Source organism: Mesocricetus auratus, unplaced genomic scaffold (genome assembly GCF_017639785.1).
Source record: "Mesocricetus auratus isolate SY011 unplaced genomic scaffold, BCM_Maur_2.0 Super-Scaffold_100029, whole genome shotgun sequence".
NCBI lineage: Eukaryota > Metazoa > Chordata > Mammalia > Rodentia > Cricetidae > Mesocricetus > Mesocricetus auratus.
In genome coordinates, this window is record NW_024429210.1 from 7,156,638 (window position 1) to 7,178,740 (window position 22,103).

The following is a 22,103-nucleotide window of genomic DNA, read 5'->3' on the forward strand; positions in this document are numbered from 1 at the left end:
CAATAGATAGTCATAGACTGCAGCAGAACCACTAACCCCACACTAGTCCTAGGGCCTCTGCTGAATGAACCCCTTTAAAACTGTACTGTAAACTCAGGCTATTGGGTCCAGTGTATGAGAATCAGCCATTACCATCTTCACTCTCTGTTTTCTTTATAATGCCTGTGGTCCCTTGTAAAGGGAAGCCTTTTTCTTGAAAGAAGCCTTCCCGCCAGCCTGGTTCTAGAGCCGCATCAGTCCCAAGTAAACACACAGGAGACTATATTAATGATGAAGCTGTTGGCCTTGCTTGTTTCTTACTGGCTAGCTCTGACTTAAGTAATTACCCCATAATTGTTAATCTAAGTATTTCTCTTATCGGAGAATAGTTTCGGGCTTCCTACCCCATGGCGTTACATCATGACTCTCTGTGTTTCTCCTTCCCCGAGTTCTCCTGGACTCCTAGTCCCACCTATCTTGGTTCTCCATTGGCCCAACAGTGCTTTATTGACATATACATAGGACTTCCCCCATCAGTCCCTCTATTGTCTTCCAGTCCCTGACACTTCTAGGGTCCTCAGCAAGGTTTCCGTTCTCAGGAACAATCATGGACAGGGCTTTTTTAATGGTGCATATTCCTTTGATACAAGGCTGTAAGTAAACCTTCACCCATCTCCTTAAAGTATTCAAAATAAACCTATTTGTCCATTAAGCTAGGCTTGAGTGAAACTGCATCCTCAAATCACAGCACGCAGGTAAGCTCAACTGATTGGACAATCCCATCTCCTCAGCAACTGTTACTGCTCATGTAAGTGTGAAAGAGGCCTTGGTAGTCTTTTCTCTTAGTAGCTCCCTGAACATTCAAAGTTTTGTTTACATTCTGATCTTGTCTGTTCCTGAAACATCTCAGGGATGTCTTGTTGGATGGAAGTGAGGTCATCATTCAGCATACAGGCCAGCTTATCAGCAGGGCACAGATGATGTGTCTTCCCGGGACATTACCTTGGCAGATGTCCAGGCTTCATGATTTTGTGCATCTTGTGTGTGTGTGTGTGTGTGTGTGTGTGTGTGTGTGTGTTTCCACCAGAGCATGTGCATGCATGTATAAATGTGTATGAATGTATCCATGTGATGATCAAAAAGTAATCGCAGAAATGTTTTCCTTTCTGATTCCCTAGAAAAAAAATAATAAAACATTATTTCATACATGAGTTACAAATTCATATTTATATTCAGAGAGCTTTTGGAGTGTTTCCTATCATTTTTACTGTTACACATAATTCTTTCTCTGCTGTCTTGACCCTTGTAGTTTCTCTTTTATTTAAAAATTAACTATTATTATTTGAAGTTAGGTGTATGTGGGTGTGCACATGAGTTCAGCTATTAGCTGAAGTCGGGAGGACAGATCCACTGGCATTGGAGTTACAGGTGCTTTGTGAGCTGCCTGGCTTAGTTGGTGGGAACTGAAATGAAGTCTTCTTCAAGAAAGGTCTGTACCCTTCACTATTGATCCATGACTTGAGCTCCATCTTTTGGAGTTTGTCATGTATGGACTTTACTCTTTATTCTTTCATATATGTTTTTGTATGTCTGTGTGTATCTAGGACCTTTCACATGTCAACATACTGCTTAAGTGTCTACCCCTGAATTATATTGCCAGCCCTCTTTGTGCTTTTTACGTTAGATGGCAAACGGGTTTTTTCTTTTGTTTTGATTTGACTTTTCTGGCTTTTGGTGGTAGCATTTACTTGGAGTCTTTGCAAAAAATCATTTTTAGGTATAGTTAACTAGAAATATTGTGTTACTAAGTAGTAATATTTATGTGCTTAATTAAACTTTAATTCTGCTATCTATGTCATTTTCATTGACACTAATACTAAAAAAGAAGTAGTGAGCTTGTTAAAATGCTTTTAAGGAACAAGCTATTCGATTTCATTAATATTTAGTCTCACTCGGATTTGGGGAAGGCCTGAGAAAGTGTATCTATCCAGCATCTCCTATGTCATTTTTAATGTTGAATAGGATGTAGGCAAAAGAGTCACTCTTCCAGTCAATAGAGGTGACTTCTGCTCAGTAGCACCCATGGAGAGAAAGAGCGAGCATTCGCCATCTCTAAGGTGTCTCCCTCTGATGCCAACTGCTGCTAGATCTAATCCAAGGAGATTATTCAAAGTCTGCAATGCTAATAAAAATTACTGATATGCTGTTTTTAGAGTTTGGTAAGATTAAACATTGTTTCGATAAGCATGTGTCTATCAGAGCCCCATCCCTAGCCCCAGTCTTAGCATACTATGCTGCAAACAAGACAGGTAGGTATAACACCAGAGTTTGCATGCTTTAAGACCTATTAGCCCTCTAACCAGCTGCCTAAGTAAAGCCTGCCTCACCCTGAACTCATGACCTACCCATTGGTAGTTGGTCCTCCTCCCTAGTACTGCAACATGAGGCCAGGAGTGGAAGAACAGGAAGCAGTTAAGCTTGTGTTTATTCTATGACTCATTAAGTTGACTCCTGGGTATTTATCCAAGAGAAATAACAACATGTGTCCACACAAAGGCTTGTATGTGCATGTTCCTGTTAACTCTGTTGATAATCAGAATAACCCCAAACTGGAAACAATCCAATGTCCAGCACCGGTCAGTGGGTAAACAAAGGGTGGTTTAGCTGTCCAGTAGAATATTATATGACAATAAGAAACAACAAATTAGTAAAGGCAGCAACATAGATGGATCTCAATTCATACACTAAATATCACATAGTATATGATACTTTTTGAATACATACTTCTTTATAGCTCTAGAAAATACACACTAATTCCTGGCAGAAAGTAAACCAGTAGTTGTGTGGGGTCAAAGGCTGAGGGCTGGGGAACTCTTAAAAAGAGCATGGAAAAAGTGATTGTGGCTAATGGCAATGTCTCACAGGAGCCTTGACTGTGGTGCTTATTTCACAGGCATTCTGAACCTCAGCTATACAGAACTATTCTCATTAAACAGATGTGACTATGTGTGAATGGTACCTCAGGGCTGAGCTATAGCTCAATAAAACAGCACTTTCTTAGTGTGTGTAAGATACTGATTAATGCCAGAGAAACCATGTCTGGAAAAAACAAAACTAAAAATAAATTTAAAAAAAGATATTGATTGTCAGTGCACCAAATAAATAAAAGGAATAAATGATACCTTAAGTTGATGGTTGGTAAATACATGAACAAAGACTAACAATAAACTATAGGGGAAAGCGAATGAAACACACACAAAATCATTTAATAACTGAATTTTATTAGAGCACGGTTTGATTTTTTTTCTTCTCTTTTCCTGGTACTAGGAACAAACCAAGACCTTTTTTTTCTTTCCTCATACAAAACATCTGGACTGCAGTTTAAATGTGCAGATCATTAAAAGAATAGAAATAAAATCATTTTAAAATCAGAAACAAAACACTCAGGTGTTGTCTGCAAGTAAATGGAATTGAAACTAAATATTAGTCATTTCATTTTGTTTGAAAATACTCTTTGCATCGTTTCCTAGGTAAGCAGAAAAATAATCATATATATATAAACTATTTCAGGTGAGGGAAAAAATGAGACATCCTGAAGCCCGGATGGGAGCTGAGCCCCTGGGTGTAGTGTAGAGGAAACCCTGTAGGTATGGAGACTGACCTGGAAGAACCACAATGGCTAGAAAACCAATCAACCTTGGATGGTGGGACCTTTTACTGTATTCATTTTAAATCCCATTTTTTTTCTGGAACCAAATGAGTGAATTAAGTATTCAAATTTTAAAGTTAAATCAGCAAAACAGTGCGTAAAGTCGAGTAGAAATTAAGGTCATGACGCTGACTGGACACTAAGCCACAGCCTCTCCTCTTCTTCCTCCTTCCTGCTCTGTCACACTTTGATGCTTTCAGGTTCCCAGCCTAGTCATTCCTTATGTTCTCTTCCAAAGTCACAAAGAAGCACTGCCTCTCCATCCTTCCAGAGGTGCCTCAACTCCCCAGACTAGAATTCTAACTTTGGTCGGCCTGTGAAGTGTATGATAAAAGGAAGACAAAAAGAGGAGAGAATTTTCTGTTTGTAGAGATACAATATGATATAATCAATATACTACAGTCTCTACAATTTGACATGTGGATGTGTGTAGAGAGAATATTTGGAAGCCATCAATACTTTTTAAAGGTTTCTACAAATTTAGCAAAATTCCAATAAGATGCTTTTTCAACCTCTTACCTCACTACTCCTGAGGAGCATCTGATAAGGAGACAGCACATTCCATTGCCCCAGTCCACTGATCTGTCTGCAGCTTTTAAGGCAGTGGGCCATGCTTTCAGAGCAAACCAGTTCTCCTACTTGCCTTCAGGGTGGAGGCTCCTGACAGCTGAAGTTGAAGCTTGCTTCTTCAGTTCCCAGCTTTTCACCTCATAGGGCCATAGGGCCCAAGGCTAGTCTCTCCTCTGGGCCCTTTATACTCTCTTTTAGTTCATTTCAGATCTTACTCAACCTCCAGACTTCAATTACAACTATTTATCTATGAGCCCACTTTTTATCTGTTGCCCGCACATCTCTTCCCTGAGGCCCAAGACCTCATATCTACCTAATTACTCCATATCTCCATGTGGAAGTCTAAAGCTGTCTCAAGCATGCCCGGTCCAATTGAAACGACAGGCTTACCTCTTCCAATCCTCTCCTCTTCCCACTTTTTTCTTCTCAGTGAGGAGTGTTGTTACCTAGCTGCTGATCAAAATAACCTTGAGGTCCAGAAAGATGGCTCAGGAAATAATGGCATTCGCTGGTATGCCTGAGAACCAGAGTTTAACGCTAGGAACCTAGATGGCAGAAAGAGAGCACGCATAAGGACACTCCTTGTAAGGTAGAACTAGGGAAAAAATCACCTCCATTCACTCCTCTCTAGTCCCAACCCATGTATGGAAGAAGGGAATGCCTCATTTTTAGAGTTTCATGTGTCATGGCTGGCAGGAGGAGTAATAGTGGGAATTCACACTTGGCTTGAGTGATGACCAGGGAAGCACAGTACTGATGACTGGGAATTCCAGGGCAGTAGCTTCTATGTATTAGCTGCTATAGGAGCCAAATATGTAGCTTGCTCCTGTAATTCCAGCCTGGACTTAGAGTGTGACCTTGTCTTAAAAACCAGCACCCCAAAATGACAAGAATAAGACCCACTATAAAGATGGTGGGACCACCTGAGGTACTTTCTAGCTAATCATAACTCCATGAATTCCCCAGTCATGGGGTCAGGCAGCATCTCCACATAAGAATCCTAGAGGCCAGGTGGACAAAAGCTCTCAAAGCAAGCAGCAGCTGAAGTTCCCCAGGAAACCTAATCCTTTGCCGTTTAGGCAGCTAGCTGCTGGCTTTGAATCCTCTATCCAAGGCAGCCTGTAATGCTGTGGAAGACCCAACACTAGTGGGCCCTGGCCTTTGGAGCTGGCATTGTAGCATTTCACATAATATAGATGTGATCACCAGGTCTCCAAGACTAGGTAATGTAAAAGTACCACTGCTTCCCCATCTTAGAGCTCACCCTATGAGAACCACCAGGACCTGTGAAGGCCTTCCCTCTCTCCAGTGCTATCTGCAGGATGTCTGCCTCTTCTGGAAGATGTGGGTACTCTTCATTGTAATTCAGGCTGACCAAAGAACCATCTGTTCTGACAGACTGTGGAACTAGAGCATCCAGGTTACCACGTGGCTCTTCCAGGGAGGCTTCCTGAGACCATATCAAAAAGCCCAGGCCTTCACCTTCTGAGAATGACTTCTATTTGGTGGCTGGAAAAAGACACTGATGTGTCATTTCTCCCATGTAAGAGCCACATCCTCAGGAACCTCCCTCCTGGATAGAAGACTTGCAGAGAGCTGGCCACATGTGTTTTGCTCACCTGCAAAGGAGCAAACCACTCTTTGGCAAGAGGGAACCAGTGCAGCTGAAGAGAAAACTCAACTGATTTCCCTGGAGACCATTCTGACTTCTCCTGTGTGGCATGTCCTGGGCAAAAGACAGTAGGAAATCTAAGGACTGTTTTGATTTCACAAACATCCCCAAATCTTAGGAAATGAAAACCTCCAGTATTACTTCTGCCATCCCACTAAAATGGGAGATAAGTCTAACCTCTCTCACTAGCTCTGATTTGCATCCCTCATTCAAAAGTAGATGTAAAAGAAACGGAATGTTTCTTAAGAAAGAGGTTGGATGGAAAAGCCATTAAAACAATGCATACAAATCAAGTCTGGCTAGGAAAATCACAAAGGTCCACATAATCCTGCTGACCAAATCAGAACTAGCTGGTTCATTAAGTCCCACAACCCAAGGCACAAAGGCTTAAAAAAAACTAGACCAGCTTTCTTGCCAAGAGTCTCAGGTAAAGCCCTCTCAAATGAAAATTCACATTTGTCTGGGCCAAATGCTAGAGGGTAGGAGACCCTCAGGGTTTCCTCTGATATCTGTCTCTAGTCTTTACATATTCTTCATCTCAGTAAGCAATCTTTCCTGTTCTCCAACTATACCTTAGTCTCACAATATTCATCACCCCACCTGCTGTGAAGCCAGTGTCAGTGAGATTCCAAAAGCAGAATCAAGGGTGGCTCCTGCAGCCACTCCACAGGAGGGGAAATAGGATTCAAAGGCATCTTTAAAGAAAAGAAAAGCAGCTGGGGGTCCATTGTGCCAAGGCATTGGCTGTGCAAGGCTCCCTAGCCAGCACCAAATGTGCAAGTTTCTAGTGCGTGCAGCAAGATCCCTATTAGCATGTCCATCTGCAGGAGGCGTGAATGTGGACCATGGATGCCAGCCCACATTTGGACTGTTGTTGACCTTGTTTTCCCCTTGCAGCTGCTACAACAAATAACAGTTCCGTGAAGGGGGTGGATGGTGACAGGGTGGTAGGCCTCTGTGTGTGAAGAGGCCAAAGGTCAACTTTGGGTGTCTTCCTCTATTGATGCCAATTTTAGTTTTTGAACTGTTGGCCTTTGTCATTGAACCTGAGACTGGTTATGTGGACTAGGCTGTCCTGTCAGCAAGTCCCAGGTCCATCATTCTTACACACACATCTATCAGCTCTGGGGTGAAAGACACATTCCTCTGTACCCTGTTGTGTGGGTACAAGAGATCCGAATTCCAGTTCTCATGATTTCACAGTGAGTGCTTTAATCAGTGAGCCATCTCCCTAACCCAAGAGGAGTTCCTTTGAAGGAACAGTGTGATCTTCAAAGTCCATAATTAGAAATCTCAGAGAGAAGTCCTTTCCACTAAACTGTGCCATTGGGAGGCCAAACATTTTCCTTTTAGGAAACATGGGATTAATTTTGTTTCCATTGCTCTCATGAGACCATAAAGACAAATGTTCAAAGGAGAGACCTAATGGGCTAGACTCCACAGTTGACTACCTTATTCTAGCTGCTATACAAAATTGTTTGGAGGTGCTTACTGTCAAGCCTGATGAATAAGTTCAATTCTCAGTACCTACATAGGAGAACCAACTTCTACAAGTTGTCCTCTGACCACAACACAGAGGTTTAAGTGCCTGTCTACACATAGTACACATGACAAGAGTAGGGAGGGAGACTGAAAGAATGTAATAAACAATAAAATAACAAGTACAGCTAGCATTAGTTCTGCTAGGGCAAAGTTTGGAATGTGTCCATCACCAACCATTTCAAATCAGTGAGTCTCAGAAACAATGTATTATAACATTGAACTTTACTAAAATACCCAGCATCTCTGAATGCTCCCATATTTAATTTTATTAGTTAAACAGCAGTCTCATTCCCCTCGTCTACTCTTGGAGCCCTCATCTGCTGTTGCTTCCTTGCCCTTGGCGAAATGTCCTTCTGGGAGACTGTTTGACCCAAAGCCCACATTACTGAGGCCTTGAAGCTTAGCTGCAAACCATAGTGGAATGCCTATTATGATACAGCTAAAGGAATGTCTTTGAGTATTTTATGATGTCTGATTTAACTATTTTAACCATTGCAATTCTGTCTTACTTCATGTAACAAAGGTAAATAGCAAAGAGCTCCCTCAGGCTCTAGATAGGACCTAAGGGCACGTTACAAATTGAGGGTGCTGTGAAAATCCAATAAATTGCAGAGATGCATAGCTTCTCTGATTTGTGGTCTGGATCTGTGTAGACTTGTTTATTTCATTCTATAGGGTTCTTACTTTTGCAGTTCTTTCATCATCTCAAATGCTGTTTTGAGACTAACTCCCAGAAATCACCTCTCCAAAGGGATAGTTTTATACAAATGAAAACGTCTGTATTGCTTGTAGAAAACAACAGGTCAAACCCCAAACCCACAACACCCTCAGTTTATGAAATGCCCTGAATTCCTGCCTATGAGAATGAAGGAGCTCTTTTCTTTGTGACCTTTATAACATGAGGTAAGACAGAATTACAGTGATCAAAATAATTAAATTATACATACTAAAATACTTGAAAGCATCCCCTTAGCTGTATCAAAAAAAAGACTCCACTGTGGTTTGGATAAATGTCCCCCCAAAGCATATGTACAAAGTTTTGTCCCCAAGCCTACTGGGAGATAATAAGATCAATAAATAGGAAGGAAGTGAGTTCATTGAGGGAAAATCAAGACATTGAGGTTATTCTCCTGAAGGTGATACTAGGTCTTATTCTACTTTCCTCTTTCCTTTGCTTTCCAGATGCTATGAGGTTAAAAAGCCTCTCTACACATCTTCCACTGTTATATACTGTAACACCACAGACACAAACAACAGGGCCAAGTGATCACGGAGTGGAACCTTAAAAACTATGAGCCAAAATAAGTGTTTCTTACTTATAAGCTGATTATGTTAGGCATTTTATCACAGTAAGAAAACCTGATGAACATACTGATTTAAGTTGCAAGTGGTAAATGATGACTATATAACCTCAATATCTTGGAAGTGAAGGCAAGATTATCATGGGTTCAAAGGTCATCCTGACTTCATTAGACATTGTCACAAGCAAACAAATATACACATACACTCATTCGACCATCATGACAGTTCATCGACAGTAGAACCAGATTAATAGTTGTTGATTTGTAGGGTAAGCAAGGCTGTCTCATCCAGTCTTCTAAACAGTATTTCCTACTTCTGCTTCCTCCAAAGCCAACTCATGATCAGGCTATGGTCTATGAACTCATAGGCAGTCTTTATTCATTTCACAGGACTGCACCTGCATCCTCCTAGTAAATTCAAGATGTTTTTGAAAAGTTTGTGCCTGTAAGACTTTCATTCATAAAAAGATTAGGCAAAATCATAAGCTGTGATAAACCTTATGCTTTTATTTTCCCCATATTTGAAATAAACCAGTATGATGAGACATCCAGCATGAGCTACAACACAGTGTACAGCATGTTAAGAGCCCTAAGACAAAATTTTTCAAGAAACATACATGTGAACATGCTTGTAAATATGAAAAAAGAAAACCAAAGAACTAGAGATGGATACATACCTGTTCAGTAGCAGTAGCACTAATTAACTGGATGATACAACTATCATTAGACATTCGGAACCCATGGACAGGGCTTGCTGGTGTCCAGCTGACAGCCATCTTAAGTGAAAGCAGCCATAGTTAGCAAGCAACTTCCAATCTTCAGAAGAAATACAGAATCTACATTTAAAAATAATTTAGGTTCTATAATTTTTAAATTCAACTGATAAAAATTGACTGAGGAGCCCCAAACCACATATATATACAGACATCAACTGATAGTCCACTCTTTTCAACCTCTAGGCCCATGTCTGTGAGCAGTACTACCTGTGAAATAAGAATGAGCATCTCCCACAAAGGCTCTGAAATAATGTTATAAATTCTTTCTAGGGAAGAACATTGTGCAGGACTCAGAAAACACCTACACCCTAACAAAGAAATTAACACATTAGCAATGCTGAATGCTGGCATGCAGAAATGTAATCAATCACTTTTGCTCTTAATAAAGTTTATATTTTCAGAAGAGATCTTCTATGTAGGCTTGGCTATCCAGAGTTTGCTATGCAGACAAGTCTTGCTTCAAATCTAACTTTTTCTATCTAATCATCTTGTAATCTGAAATTATAAGCAGGCCCCCACCATACATGAATTAATAATCTTTAGAGTGGTCCTAGATTCATATGCAAAGAATGGAGTGAGTTCCCATCAAGTTACACAGCCTGCTCCAATGTCTAATTTTTCCCAGAGTGAAGTGTGTATTACAATGAATCTACATTGACACACTTTTCTCTTCCAATGTCCATATCTTATTTTGTTTTTGTACATTCTGCAAATACAAATACAAAACAAATATACCCATCACTGGGGTGCCTCACAGGATCATCTTGTTGACCTCAAAAACCTTAGTGTGTCACCTATTATTTCCTTCTCCTTTTCACTGCTAACCACTGAACCATTTACTGTCCTAGTGCTTTTGCAGTTTCCTGAATAATACAAAACTGTAATCTTAAAATATGTAACTTTTGCAAAATGGATTATTTTACATAGGAATACACACTTAAGTTTCTGCCATCTGTTTCCAAGGCTTACTATCTCATACCCTTTTAGCATGTAGTGGTACTTCTTTGTGTACATAAATCAAGATTTATTTATTTACTAATTTACAGAAGGAAACTATGGTTGTTTTAGGGTTGGTCTGTTAAATGAATTTGTCATGAGCATACATTTGCATGTGAGTATAAGTTTTCAGTTCATTTGGGTAATATTAAGGATAGCAATGGTTAGGTCTTATGGTTAGAATGTGCCTAGCTTTGTAAACATTGAAACTTTCTTCTCCAGGGACTGTTCCATTTTACATTCCCACAATCAGTGAATGAGAATTTTCTTCCATGTCTTCCCCCACATTAGTGTTGACCGTATTTTAGACCCTGACAATTTTAACAGGTGTGAAGTGGATCTCATTGTTTTGGTTTATAATTTCCCAATGACATATGATGTTGAGTATTTTGATTTTGGTCCTTCAAGACAAGGTTTCTCTGTAAAGCAGTCCTGGCTGTCCTGGAACTCAATCTGTAGACCAGGCTGGCCTCACACTCACAGAGATCCACCTGTCTCTGCCTCCTGGGTGCTGGGATGAAAGGCATGCAGCACTACCCACTGAGTGTTTTTGGTTTGGTCACTTGTAGTGCCTATATTAAATATATTTTCCTTTATGGAGTGTCTGTTGAGGACCTTTGCTCACTTTTCAGTCATGTTTTTAGTTATTGTTAGTTTTCCATCTTTTCCATTATTGCTGTTAATGTATATGTGTTTGCATGCATATGCTTGGAAAGGCACATTTATGCCACATTCTGCTTGTGTAGGTTTAGAGGGCAAATCTCTCCTTACAGCTCTCTATGTCATCTGAGATCTTCTTAGGTCATCATGCTTCACGTTTCTTTACCCTCCGAGCCATCTTGGCAGTCCTGTTACTGTTATCTTCTAAGAGTTTAGATAGCAGTTCTTCAACAAGGTATCTTTGGCAAATACTTTCTCCTAGTTTGATGCTTTCTTTTATTACTCTTTTTTGTATTGATAAGGATTTTATTTATTTATACAAATTTAAATCAATTTTGTTATAGGTATGTATTTTTCTTCCTTTTTTATTAATTTATTTTTTACATTCCAATCCCAGGTCCCCCTCCTTCGTTTCCTCCAACTTCCTCCACTCCCCCCTCCTCTCATCTGCTTCACGGAGAGGGTAAGGCCTCCTGTAGGAAGTCTACTAAGTCTGTCCCATTATCTAGCTGAGGCAGGACCAAGGCACCTCTCCATCCCCACGCCCCTGTATTTAGCCTGGGCATGGTATCTCTCCATATAGATTAGGCTCTACTATGTCAGTTTGTACATTATTAGTGTTAGGTCTTGGACCCACTGCCAGTGGCCTTATATATTGTCCCAGTCACACCATTGCCACCTATATTAAGGGAATCTAGTTTGGTTTTATGCAGATTCCCCATGTCTCAGACCTGACTTAGTGATCTCTGACTAGCTTGGGTCAGCTGATTCTGTAGGTTTCCCCATCATGGTCTTGACTCCTTTGTTCATATTATTGGTCTTCGATTGTACTCCAGGAATTTGGCCCATTGGTTAGTTGTAGATTTCTGCATCAGCTTCCATCTGTTTCTAGAAGAAGGTTCTAGCTTCTCTGGGGTTGTGGATTGCAGGCTGGTTATCTTTTGCTTTATTTCTAGTATCCACTTATGAGTGAATACATACTATATTTGTCTTTCTAGTTTTGGGTTACCTCACTTAGGGTTCTTTTCCTAGTTCTGCCCATTTGCCTGTGAATTTTAAGATGCCATTGTTTCTTACTGCTAAGTAGTACTCTATTGTGTAAATATACCATATTTTCTTTATACATTCTTCAGTGGAGGGGCATCTAGGCTGTTTCCAAGATCTGGCTATTACAAATAATGTTGCTATGAACATAGCTGAGCAAATGTCCTTGTGGTGTGAATGTGCCTCCTTCGTGTGTATACCCAACAGTGGTATTGCAGGATCCTGAGGAAGGGTGATCCCTAATTTTCTGAGAAATCGTCATATTGATTTCCACATCAGCTGTACAAGTTTGTACTCTCACCAGCATTAGAGGAGTGCCCCCCTTTCTCCACATCCCCTCCAGCATAAGCTGTCATTGGTGTTTTTGACATTAATCATTCTGATAGGTGTAAGATGGAATCTTAGAGTGTTTTTGATTTGCATTTCCCTGATGACTAAGGATGTTGAGCATTTCCTTAATTGTCTTTCTGCCATTTGCTTCTCTTAACAGTGTCTTTCTTATAGCAAAAGCTTTAAATCAACCACAATGTACCAATTTATTATTTCATTGGCAGTTTTAGTATTATAGCTAAAATACTATCTCTTACTTAAGGTCATCTAAATTTCTCCTATATAATTTTTCAGAAGACTTGTGATTTTACATTCAGATCTATGGTTCATACTGAATTACATTTTGTAGAGCTGGTAATGTGTCTGCATTCTTTTTATTTGCATTTTTTGACTTGTAAAGTTGGTGGAAAAGACTGATGTGTTGCCAAAGTGAATAACTTTTGTTCCTTGGTCAAAAGTGTTATTTTTACTCACTTATCTCCATTTGGGACTTTTATTGGGTTATACTGCTTTATCTGTATGGTTTGACTTATGGTTTTTCTTGGGCCCCATTGTACTGGCTTTTGATTGTTGTTGCTTGATATTACAGTTCCAAATCAGTTTCTGTGCCTTAGCTTGTCTTCTCCCTTGATACAGTGTTCAGTGGTGGCTATTCTGGGTCTCCAGCCTCCCCATGTAAATTTGTCTACCATGCTGTTGCTGTCCATTTAGTAACTTAGTGTGGTGGTGGTGTGCCTTTGATCTGCAAATGTACTTAGGTAAGGTTAGCATCCTAACAACAATGATCCTCCAGGAAAAACTGGGCTCTTTCTCTAGTTCATCTCTTCTTTGATATTTCTCATCAAAATTTATAGTTCTTCTTATGAATAGAGTTTACACACATTTTATCAGACCCATACCAAGCATGGGAGATGCAAATACACATAGTAATGACATTTCACTTTACATTCCACTTGTTCCTTGCTAGATTACAGGAAACAAATTGACATCTCTCCATTAACCTTATGTCCTGCAACCTTGCTGTAACTGCCTATTAGTTGCAGGAGATTTGTTCATTTGTTTGCCAGTTTTCTGAGGGGGTGCAAAACAAGCACGTTTTCTATATAGATGTTCACATTACCTTGGAATAAAGTCAATTTTCTATCTTTCTTCACATAAGTATATATTTTATTTATCTTTGTGAATAAATTAAGGTGTACAATAAGACATCTAAATCAGTGATGAAATGCAGCTTTGCTTTCTGCTTGTTTCTAGTAGGCATATTTTGAGTTTCTGGTTGTTAAGAACAGTGTTAATCATGGGTATTTTTTGTGGGTAGTCTTTATTAAGTTGAGGGAATCACCTTTTGTTCTTCGTTTGCTGAGAATTTTAATCACAAGTGGATGTAGAATTTTGTCAGTGCTTTATCTGCGTCTGCTGATGTGGTCCTACTGTTTTGCTTTTGAGCATCTCCATCCCTACCACTGCCCTTACTTGCTATGCCCTTCAGGCTCCAGTATTACTATATCGCTTTCATATCATGTGTTTCCTATTATCCTAAAGCTGCTTTTTTCACATTTCATGAATCCCTTTACAGTTGTTTTGCTCTCTATTCTCGATTTCTCTTAAGCACACATGTGAAACAATCATACTCTAATGTCACAGTTGCTTTTCTGTTCCTTTGATAAAATACTCTGACAGAAGTAAACCAGGAGAAAGGGGATTAATTTTGACCCACAACTCAAGGTAATTCCTGTCATGGTACAGAAGTAAAGGAGACCTTAAGGCAGCCACAGAGGCTGGAGAGATGACTCAGCCATTAAAGTCTAGCTCACAACCTTAAGGCAGCAACAGTCAGGAAGCAGTGATGAATATTATGAGTTCAGCTCACTTTTTCCTTTTTATGCCCTCAGGACCCTGACCCAGGGAATGGGTCTGCCTTCCCACTCCTTTTAAACTGGTCAAGATAAGCTCCAACTGTCATGCCCAGAGGCTAACCAAACCTAGATAACCTAGCACCTGTGTGTTCAGAGGCTGATTCTCCAAAGTGATTCCTGATTCTGTCACGTTGACAACAGCAGCCATCACAGTCAGGGTCTACAATGTAGGAAAGAGCACTTGGTGTTTGTCTTCTTAAGCCTGTATCACCTCACTTAATGCATCTTTCAGCTCGATCCATCTTCTTGTAAATTTCATAGCTTCCTTTTTCTTTTTGACAACAACATTCCTCTGGGCTTATGTACTGTATTTCCAGTGCCTGTGTGTTAGCTTACAGAGACCTAAGATGATTCCATTTCCTTGCTATTGTGAAAGAGGAGCAACAAGGTTGGACATGCTAGGGTCTCTGTGGTAGGTTGTAGAATCTTTGGGTTTATGCCCACTAGTGCTATAGCTGAGTCATATGGTGATTCTAAATTTGTTTTTTTTTTTTTTGAGAGGCTTTTATACTTGTTTCTATAGTTTCTGAACAAGTTCACACTCCCACCAACCATGAATAAGGATTCCTGTTCTTCCATATCCTTATTGTCATCTGTTTTCTTGGTAATAGCTGTATCAACTGAATGAGATGGAATCTCAAAGTAGTTTCTATCTGTATCTCCTTAATGACTTAGGAGGTCGAATACTTTAATAAAACATATTTGTGGCCATTTAATTTTGTCACTTGACAAGCCTTTGTTCAGTTCATTGACCCATCTAGTTATTGACAGGTTTTGGTTTTAATTGTCCCAGTTCTTTATGTAGTCTGCATGTTGACCCCTTATTTGAAGAATAGCTGCCAAACACTTTCTCACATTCTGTAAGTTGTATTGTTTGCTCCACTAATAGTTTCTTTCATTGTACAAAGATTGTTAACTCATGCAATCCCATCTGTCAACTCCTGCAGTTTCTTCTTGTGTTATTGGTTTTCTATTCAGAAATGTTTGCCTATACCTTTATCATGATGTGTGTTCCTGTATCAGTTTCAGGTTTTAATTAAGGTCCTTAAACCATTTTTAATTGACTTTTATTCAGAGTGAGAGATGTAAATCTGATTTCAATTTTTTGAAGATGGCTATCAAGAACCATTTGTTGAAAAGGTTGGTGTTTTTGTTTGTTTTTATTTTTGTTTTGTTTTTTGCTTTCCAGTGCATATTTTTTATGTTTTTGTTAAGGGTTATGTGTCCATAGCTGTATGGTTTTATCTCTGGGTCCTCTAGCGTGTTTTGGTTTTTCCACACCTGCCTGCTGCCATGCTCTTGCCATGATGATAATAGACTAAGCCTCTGAAACTGTAAGTCCCCAATTAAGTGCTTCATTTTATAAGTGTTGCCTTGTTCATGGTGTCTCTTTACAGCAATAGAACTCTGGCTAAGACAGCTTTGTTGTAAGCTTTTGTTGAAGGATAGAAATGATGTACTTGGATAAGAACTATAACAATGAGGCTTTTTGTAGGGGGCAGTACAGGGTGGGGAGATGGGAAGATGACCATAGGTCTTAGTTCTTTAGCGAGCCAGTGTCTCTGAACTGAAAACTGCAAGCATGCTAGATCCTCACCCTCACTCGAGATACTTGGAAGAAGATAGAATTGTCTATTCCTTTCCTCCAGCTATGTTAAACTCTGCTAAAAGCTCCTACAGTGATTTGTTAATAATAAGTTCCCTCTGGAAATTTGAGGGGTCCAATTATGTTTGGATACACAGAGGGATTTTGAAGAGTTGTCAGCATTTTATGAACTCCTCACTTTTACTCCTAAGACCAGAATAAAAGAAAAGAAAAATCAGGTGGCTAAATACCTTTCATCTAAGATGTACTTAAAATATTAGAAGACCAAGGCTCAGGGATCATTGCAGAAGAAGCGGAAAGATTTGTAAGAGTCAGAGAACGTGGATGGTTAGAAGGAAACGTTGTCATCTAGACACAGCAGGGCAGTTGCACAGGCTCAAGATAGACAACATTCTAGCATGGGTCAAGGAGGTAGTCACAAAGTCTCAACCTTAGGGTAGGAACTATTGATAATTGATAGGTTCTGGGGCAGGGGAATAAGTTTTCTTTAGGGGTGAAGCCCTGGTAGGTTGACCTCCCTCCAATGAAGGCCGTGTATCCAAGAGTATATGGATGGCACAAATTGTACTTGGGAAAAAAAAGAGGATACAAAGTTGGGCGGGTTGGAAATAAGGATAGGAACTGCAAGGACTAGAGGCAGAAGGTAAGCATGATTTAACTATGTCATACAAAATTCTTGACTAATAGAAATGAAAAAAATAAATTCTCCAAACAAGAAGGAGAACAAAAATACTAGAAACCCTCGTATCATTACCTCGCTGTATCTTCAGCCAATCTGTCTTTCCTCCCATGGAATGTGTGAATTGGGGGAATTCAATTCCAGGTTACTCTTGGGGGAGATTAAACTGCTATTCAACACACCATGCTCAAAAGCTTCTAATTTAGCCACTCATAAAAAAAATTGCTTGTCTAGTGTCTCTACCAGAGAATGAACAGCATGTAATGTAAAGACAGGCACCCTGGAGAGACTTGCTGTGGAAAGTGATCCTAACATGTGCTTGCTAGTATGTCAAGCCTGGACTTTATTCATAATTTCTTTTTTTCTTGGCCAAGCAGCCATTTTGGTTGCATTTGATCTAAAAACTTGGGGGCATATGACGACGTAGAGTCTAGACTCCTGAAGCCAATATTCAGCTCAGGTTCAGGAGAGGCGACAGAGAACATGTTTGGATCACATGCTTGCATCACATATCAGCAAGCAGAATTTGGGCTCCACAGAGTTCTTCATCCTCCTTATCCACAGTGTCATCTTGACATTGAAAAAGGAAAGCAAAAATGTAAGTCAGCTTAAGAGTCGTCAGATATCTGACGTCTCACTAGGCTTCAGCAGAGTCTAGACTGCTGTTACCTTTCCTGGATGGTGTGGCAACAGAGAGTACTTCACCTGGGTACCTGCCATGGTTACTCTCACAGAGCCTATGTGCAAAGCTCTGGCTATGCAAGGCTCTTCTGTTCTTTCCAGAAGTCATTTCTGCCAGCCTGGCCAGACCACCTTTAGTGAACATAAGCATCAATAATTCCAGGACTCACTTTCCAACCAGTAAGAATTCACCACATTACCCTTCATAATTAAAGCTAAGACGATTCAACGGTGCATGTTTGTATCCTAAAGGGATGTTCCAGAAGATTCCACACTGCATGTAGGTATCCTAAAGGGAAACTCGATCGGAGAAGCTGTCCTAGTTTTGTGCTCTGTGACTTCGAAGTGCTGCCTACCCCTTCTTAATGGTCTCCATGAAGCTTTGCTCCTAGCGGCTGGATGGCAACCAGGTTATACCAAGGGACACTCTAACCAGCAGCTGTATGAAGGTTGTTGCTTCATAAGGCTAACAGAGGGAGAATTATTGTCTTTGGAAACAATCCTCTTTTAGGGTTGTGTGGGGGATTTTTAGGTATTCTTAAAATCTGTTGCAGCTATTGACTCTGCTTTATTATCTGTCCACTATGACTTGAAACCATGAAAATATGGTTTCAATCCAGATTTGTGGCCCTTTCTAAGTGAGACTTTGCTGTCTGCAGTTTTTTGTTTGTTTGTTTTGTTTTTGACGACTCATTTTGTCATCATCCTGTGCTTTACTGTTTCTTGTTTGCTTTGCTCTCATTTCCCATATTACTTTAAAAAGTGGACCCAAGTCTCTGGGAGGAAAGCAGAAAATGTTTGGCAGCAGTATAAGATTTCTGAATTGCTATGACGAAAAATTTAATTCAAAAATTCAAAACACAATGACTGCAGCCTTGTTTCTGTGCATGCTGTGACAGCATAGGCTCCCAGGAAATGCTGCCTCAAAAACTCAGATCAGACATAAGACTGTTGTATAGTATAGATTTCAGCAGTTTTACTTTACATATAGTTGGTGGCTCTTGTAGATGAATAATGTTCTAATATAGAAAACAAAACCTTTTACTATTCTCCCACCATTGACCCTTAGCACATGAGCTTCATATGGACATGTTTGGATTGTACTGTGTTTGAATGTTTGCTTTTTCAAATCAAGGTCTTGAGTTTCATAATAAAAAGTGTTAAGTGAATTTTGGCTTGGAATTTGGAATTTCCAAAATAGCCCTAATTATACTTTTTTCCATTTTTTTTTGCATTGAGGACTAAAACCAGAATATTAAATTAACTCTGAATAGTTTTGTAGATGCTCTGTGTCCTCCAGCATCAAGTATTCAGTCAAGATCTAATTTTTATGTAACAATAAACAAATCCATCTCATTAGCATGAGAATTTGCTTTAATCTTTAATAAGTGGTAAAGTTATATGTATGCCAAAGAATTATCTTAACATTTCTTTATGATCTTGCATTAGCAGATGTTTGGTTTGCACACCTATTTTATATAAATCCTTGCCCAAGGTTCATATAAAAACTACAAGAACCGGTTGCAGGTGGGAAAAGTTTAAGAAATCCTGCTCGCTCTACTTCACAATGAAGGTTTCAGGATATGAAGAGGGGTCCTGGGCAGGCTGTGTGAAATCCCCCCATTCAGGATGCCAGCTGCAGAACTTGGGCAGCAGCCCTTTCTTTGCTTGCTGGGAAAGAAAGTTGGGAGTGCCTCCCTCCTGGCTGCACGAAAAACGCTAGCCTAGCCGGAACCCCGCTGGATAACAGTGACTCCTGTTAGTCAGGAGACCTAAAAGGACCTAAATTGGGGGATCAAGGGATTTTGTGAAGAACGGAGGGATTCTGGCTGTTGAATGGAGGCAGGGGACATTTCTCCCATAGCTAAGGAGCAGTGACGTTAGTTGGTCTTTGCTGAAGGAATTTAGTTGGCATTCCTGCAGTTCGGGGAAGCATCATTTTCTACTGGCCAAATTGTAGGAGAACTTTCACCTGGCAGTTTGCCTACTGGTGTGTGGCAAGGCTAGCTGGAGTCACTGCTAACTGCTGTAAAAAGATAAGTCAACTGTTGTCTGTGTCAAGTCTTCGCTTTTACGGAGGAATTCTCATGCACACACTGTTCTGCTTTCCAAGCACTCCTAACTGGTTCTTGATGGAAAAAACGCCATGTTTTCGCTCTTCAACACTCATGCATTAATTCAGCAAACATTTGCCCTTCTCTGTGCCTGGAGTTGGTTGTCCTCCTTTCAGAAGATGTGGAGAGTTCTTGACGGGATCTGAAGGACTCTCGGACTTCGGAGTGCCACTTCAGACATCTGGCACCACCACCCCAACCCCGCCAGCGCGGTTGGGAACTCTGCTGCCAAGCCAGTCTGACCCTGCTAAGATCCCGCTGTCCAGGAGGAGTTAAGGAGAAATAACGAGGTAGAGTCTGCCTCCATCAGTGTTATTTTTCCAGCCTGTGCTCTAGGGCTCAGCCAGTTTGTACCCGAGGTTCAGAGTTGCTACGTAAACTGGAAGAAAGAAGGGAAGAAAGGAAAGAGAAGGTGGGACAGAGAGAGAGAGAGAGAGAGAGAGAGAGAGAGAGAGAGAGAGAGAGAGAGAGAGAGAGAGAGAGAGAGAGAGAGAGAGAGAGAGAGAGAGAGAGAGAGAGAGAGAGAGAGAGAGAGAGAGAGAGAGAGAGAGAGAGAGAGAGAGAGAGAGAGAGAGAGAGAGAGAGAGAGAGATTTGGCTGGACTGCCTAGATCCTGAAACGCAGCGGAAAGGAGTTCCCACTCATAAATTAACCCCAAAGGCCACCGGCTACCCTACTGCACGCAGTCTAGACTCGCCCCAGAGCCTGATCGGGTTGCGGCCAAGGCCATTCACCACCACCTTCCGGTCACTGCCTGCTTTCGATCCTCTCTGCGAGTGTTTCCTCTCTCCTGCCATTCTCCTCCTCCTCGCTCCTCCCGATCCCTCCTCCTCTCTCTCTAGTCCCTCCTCCTCCCGCCCAACCTCCCCAAGTCCCGACCCGCGCGAGCTAGACGTCTGGGCAGCCCCAGCGCAACGCAGCAGCCTTCCTCCGTTTCCCGTACAGTGCGCTCGCCCCGGGTCAGGGCGTCTGGAGCGCTTCCCGGTGGCCACCGCCTCCCAGACCGACGACAATTCACCTGGACGCGCGCCTGAGTCCAGATCGCGTCGCTGACGACGCAGTCGCCGCGCAGACCGTGGGACTCCGTCGGTCTCGGATTAATCCCGGAGAATCGAAGCCAGCCTCTCCTGGGCAGAGATGCGACCCTCCGGGATCACGGGAACCATCCTGCTGTTGTTACTGGCCGCCCTCTGCGCCGCAGGTGGGGCCCTGGAGGAAAAGAAAGGTAAGGGCGTGTCCCGCCGGCCCGCTCCCCCTGCGGAGAGCGCTCGCTTAGCCCTGGCTGTCCGTGCCAGACTCCGAGTCCTCAACCTCCCGCCCTTCCTCTCCTGTCTCCCAGAGGATCCGCTGGACCTCTGGGAGGAACGGGGCGTCTTGTGTCTGGAATGGTCGAGACTGGGGCGGCCTAAGGAAGGGAGACCAGGCTGGGGGCAGAGGGGCTGCCAGCGCCGCGTGGGAACAGTGCCTGCGCGCTCCGGGGACTCCCCGACAGCTCCCAACTTAGTTGCCTCACTTTTCTGTGCTCAGTAGGAGTCCGGGAGCGGAAACGTGGTGCGAGGCAGAGCCTGGCATCGACGCACGTGCGACAAGTACTGTCAGACAGAGCTAGAGAGACCCCGGGTTCGCTCGCAAGGCGGGCATGTCCTATCCGCATAGTCCCAGAGTTTAGGGACTGGAGGAAGAACCAGCAGCACGCGCCCCTGGTCAAGGTTGGGACCTCTGAGACAAGCGGTTTCCTGAGCACGCCCTCCCGCACCTCTCTCCTCTACCCCTGCTCTCTTGGGGCCTGGCAATTCAAGTCCCAAAGGGTCTCACTAACTAATTCGTCCGTGACCTTCCGCGGGTGTGGAGCTGCAGCGATGACCTGAATGTGTGGGAGATGTCTCTGACACTAATCACCTGGGACGCCTCGGAAAGGATGGTGTTGGTGGTGATTCGCTTCTTCGCTAGCAAAAACAGACGCGGGGGGCGGGAGGGACGGTGGAGTGGGGTGGGTCGGTCCCGCCTCTTGGCCACAGAGTACTAAACACCAGGGACCTGCCAGGCTAGGTGCACTGGTTGGGGACTAGGGCTCCCTGCCAGACTTGGAGTTAGTCTTGCTGGGCGGCTGCTTCCCTGGGATCCCCAAAGTTTGCTCTTTCCCAGCAGGGAGGGCTTCGGTAGCATCCCTTGGCCTTGCAATCGCATGGCTGAGAGCCTTGTGACAGCTGGGTAGCTGTGAGTGCTTCAACCTCAGTGTTTCAAAATGAGGCCCACAGCAAACTTTCTCCTTGTTGTCTGCGACTTCCCCTCTTTGGAGTTTGCTTTTAATTTTTTTTCTTTTTGCCCTTATGAAGTGATTGATATCGGGCCAACCAAAATATAACCCCTAATTAAAAAGAAACGGATTGATGTCCTTGGATCACGTGTGCCAACTGTCCAGACGTAATATGAACAAGTCTGGCTTCATGACTACCCGACCATAAACCCACTTGACACGAGAAACATGCCTCGGAAGGTTTAATTGCACAATTTCAAAATCCAGCTGC

At 42.0% G+C, this 22,103-nt stretch overlaps 1 protein-coding gene and 1 long non-coding RNA gene across 4 annotated transcripts in view; one reads left to right on the plus strand and one right to left on the minus strand.

The window, feature by feature from the left end:
• Positions 1 to 406: 406 nt before the first annotated feature.
• On the minus strand, positions 407 to 20,711 carry LOC121134655. Its single transcript, XR_005871766.1, has 5 exons — positions 20,594 to 20,711; positions 9,451 to 9,549; positions 5,878 to 5,984; positions 4,649 to 4,803; positions 407 to 1,153 (listed from the first exon to the last, which is right to left on the minus strand). It is a non-coding gene; the product is annotated as an uncharacterized LOC121134655 (long non-coding RNA).
• Egfr (epidermal growth factor receptor) overlaps positions 20,414 to 22,103 on the plus strand; it is a 168,939-nt gene continuing 167,249 nt past the window's right edge. Inside the window, exon 1 of one of the 3 annotated variants that reach the window (XM_021227321.2) lies at positions 20,414 to 20,800. In XM_021227321.2, coding sequence (XP_021082980.1) covers positions 20,713 to 20,800 — 88 coding nt within the window. In that variant the 5' untranslated portion in view covers positions 20,414 to 20,712. The remainder of the gene's footprint in view (positions 20,801 to 22,103) is intronic. The other 2 variants (XM_005070406.4, XM_013113611.3) reach the window with 2 other exon arrangements.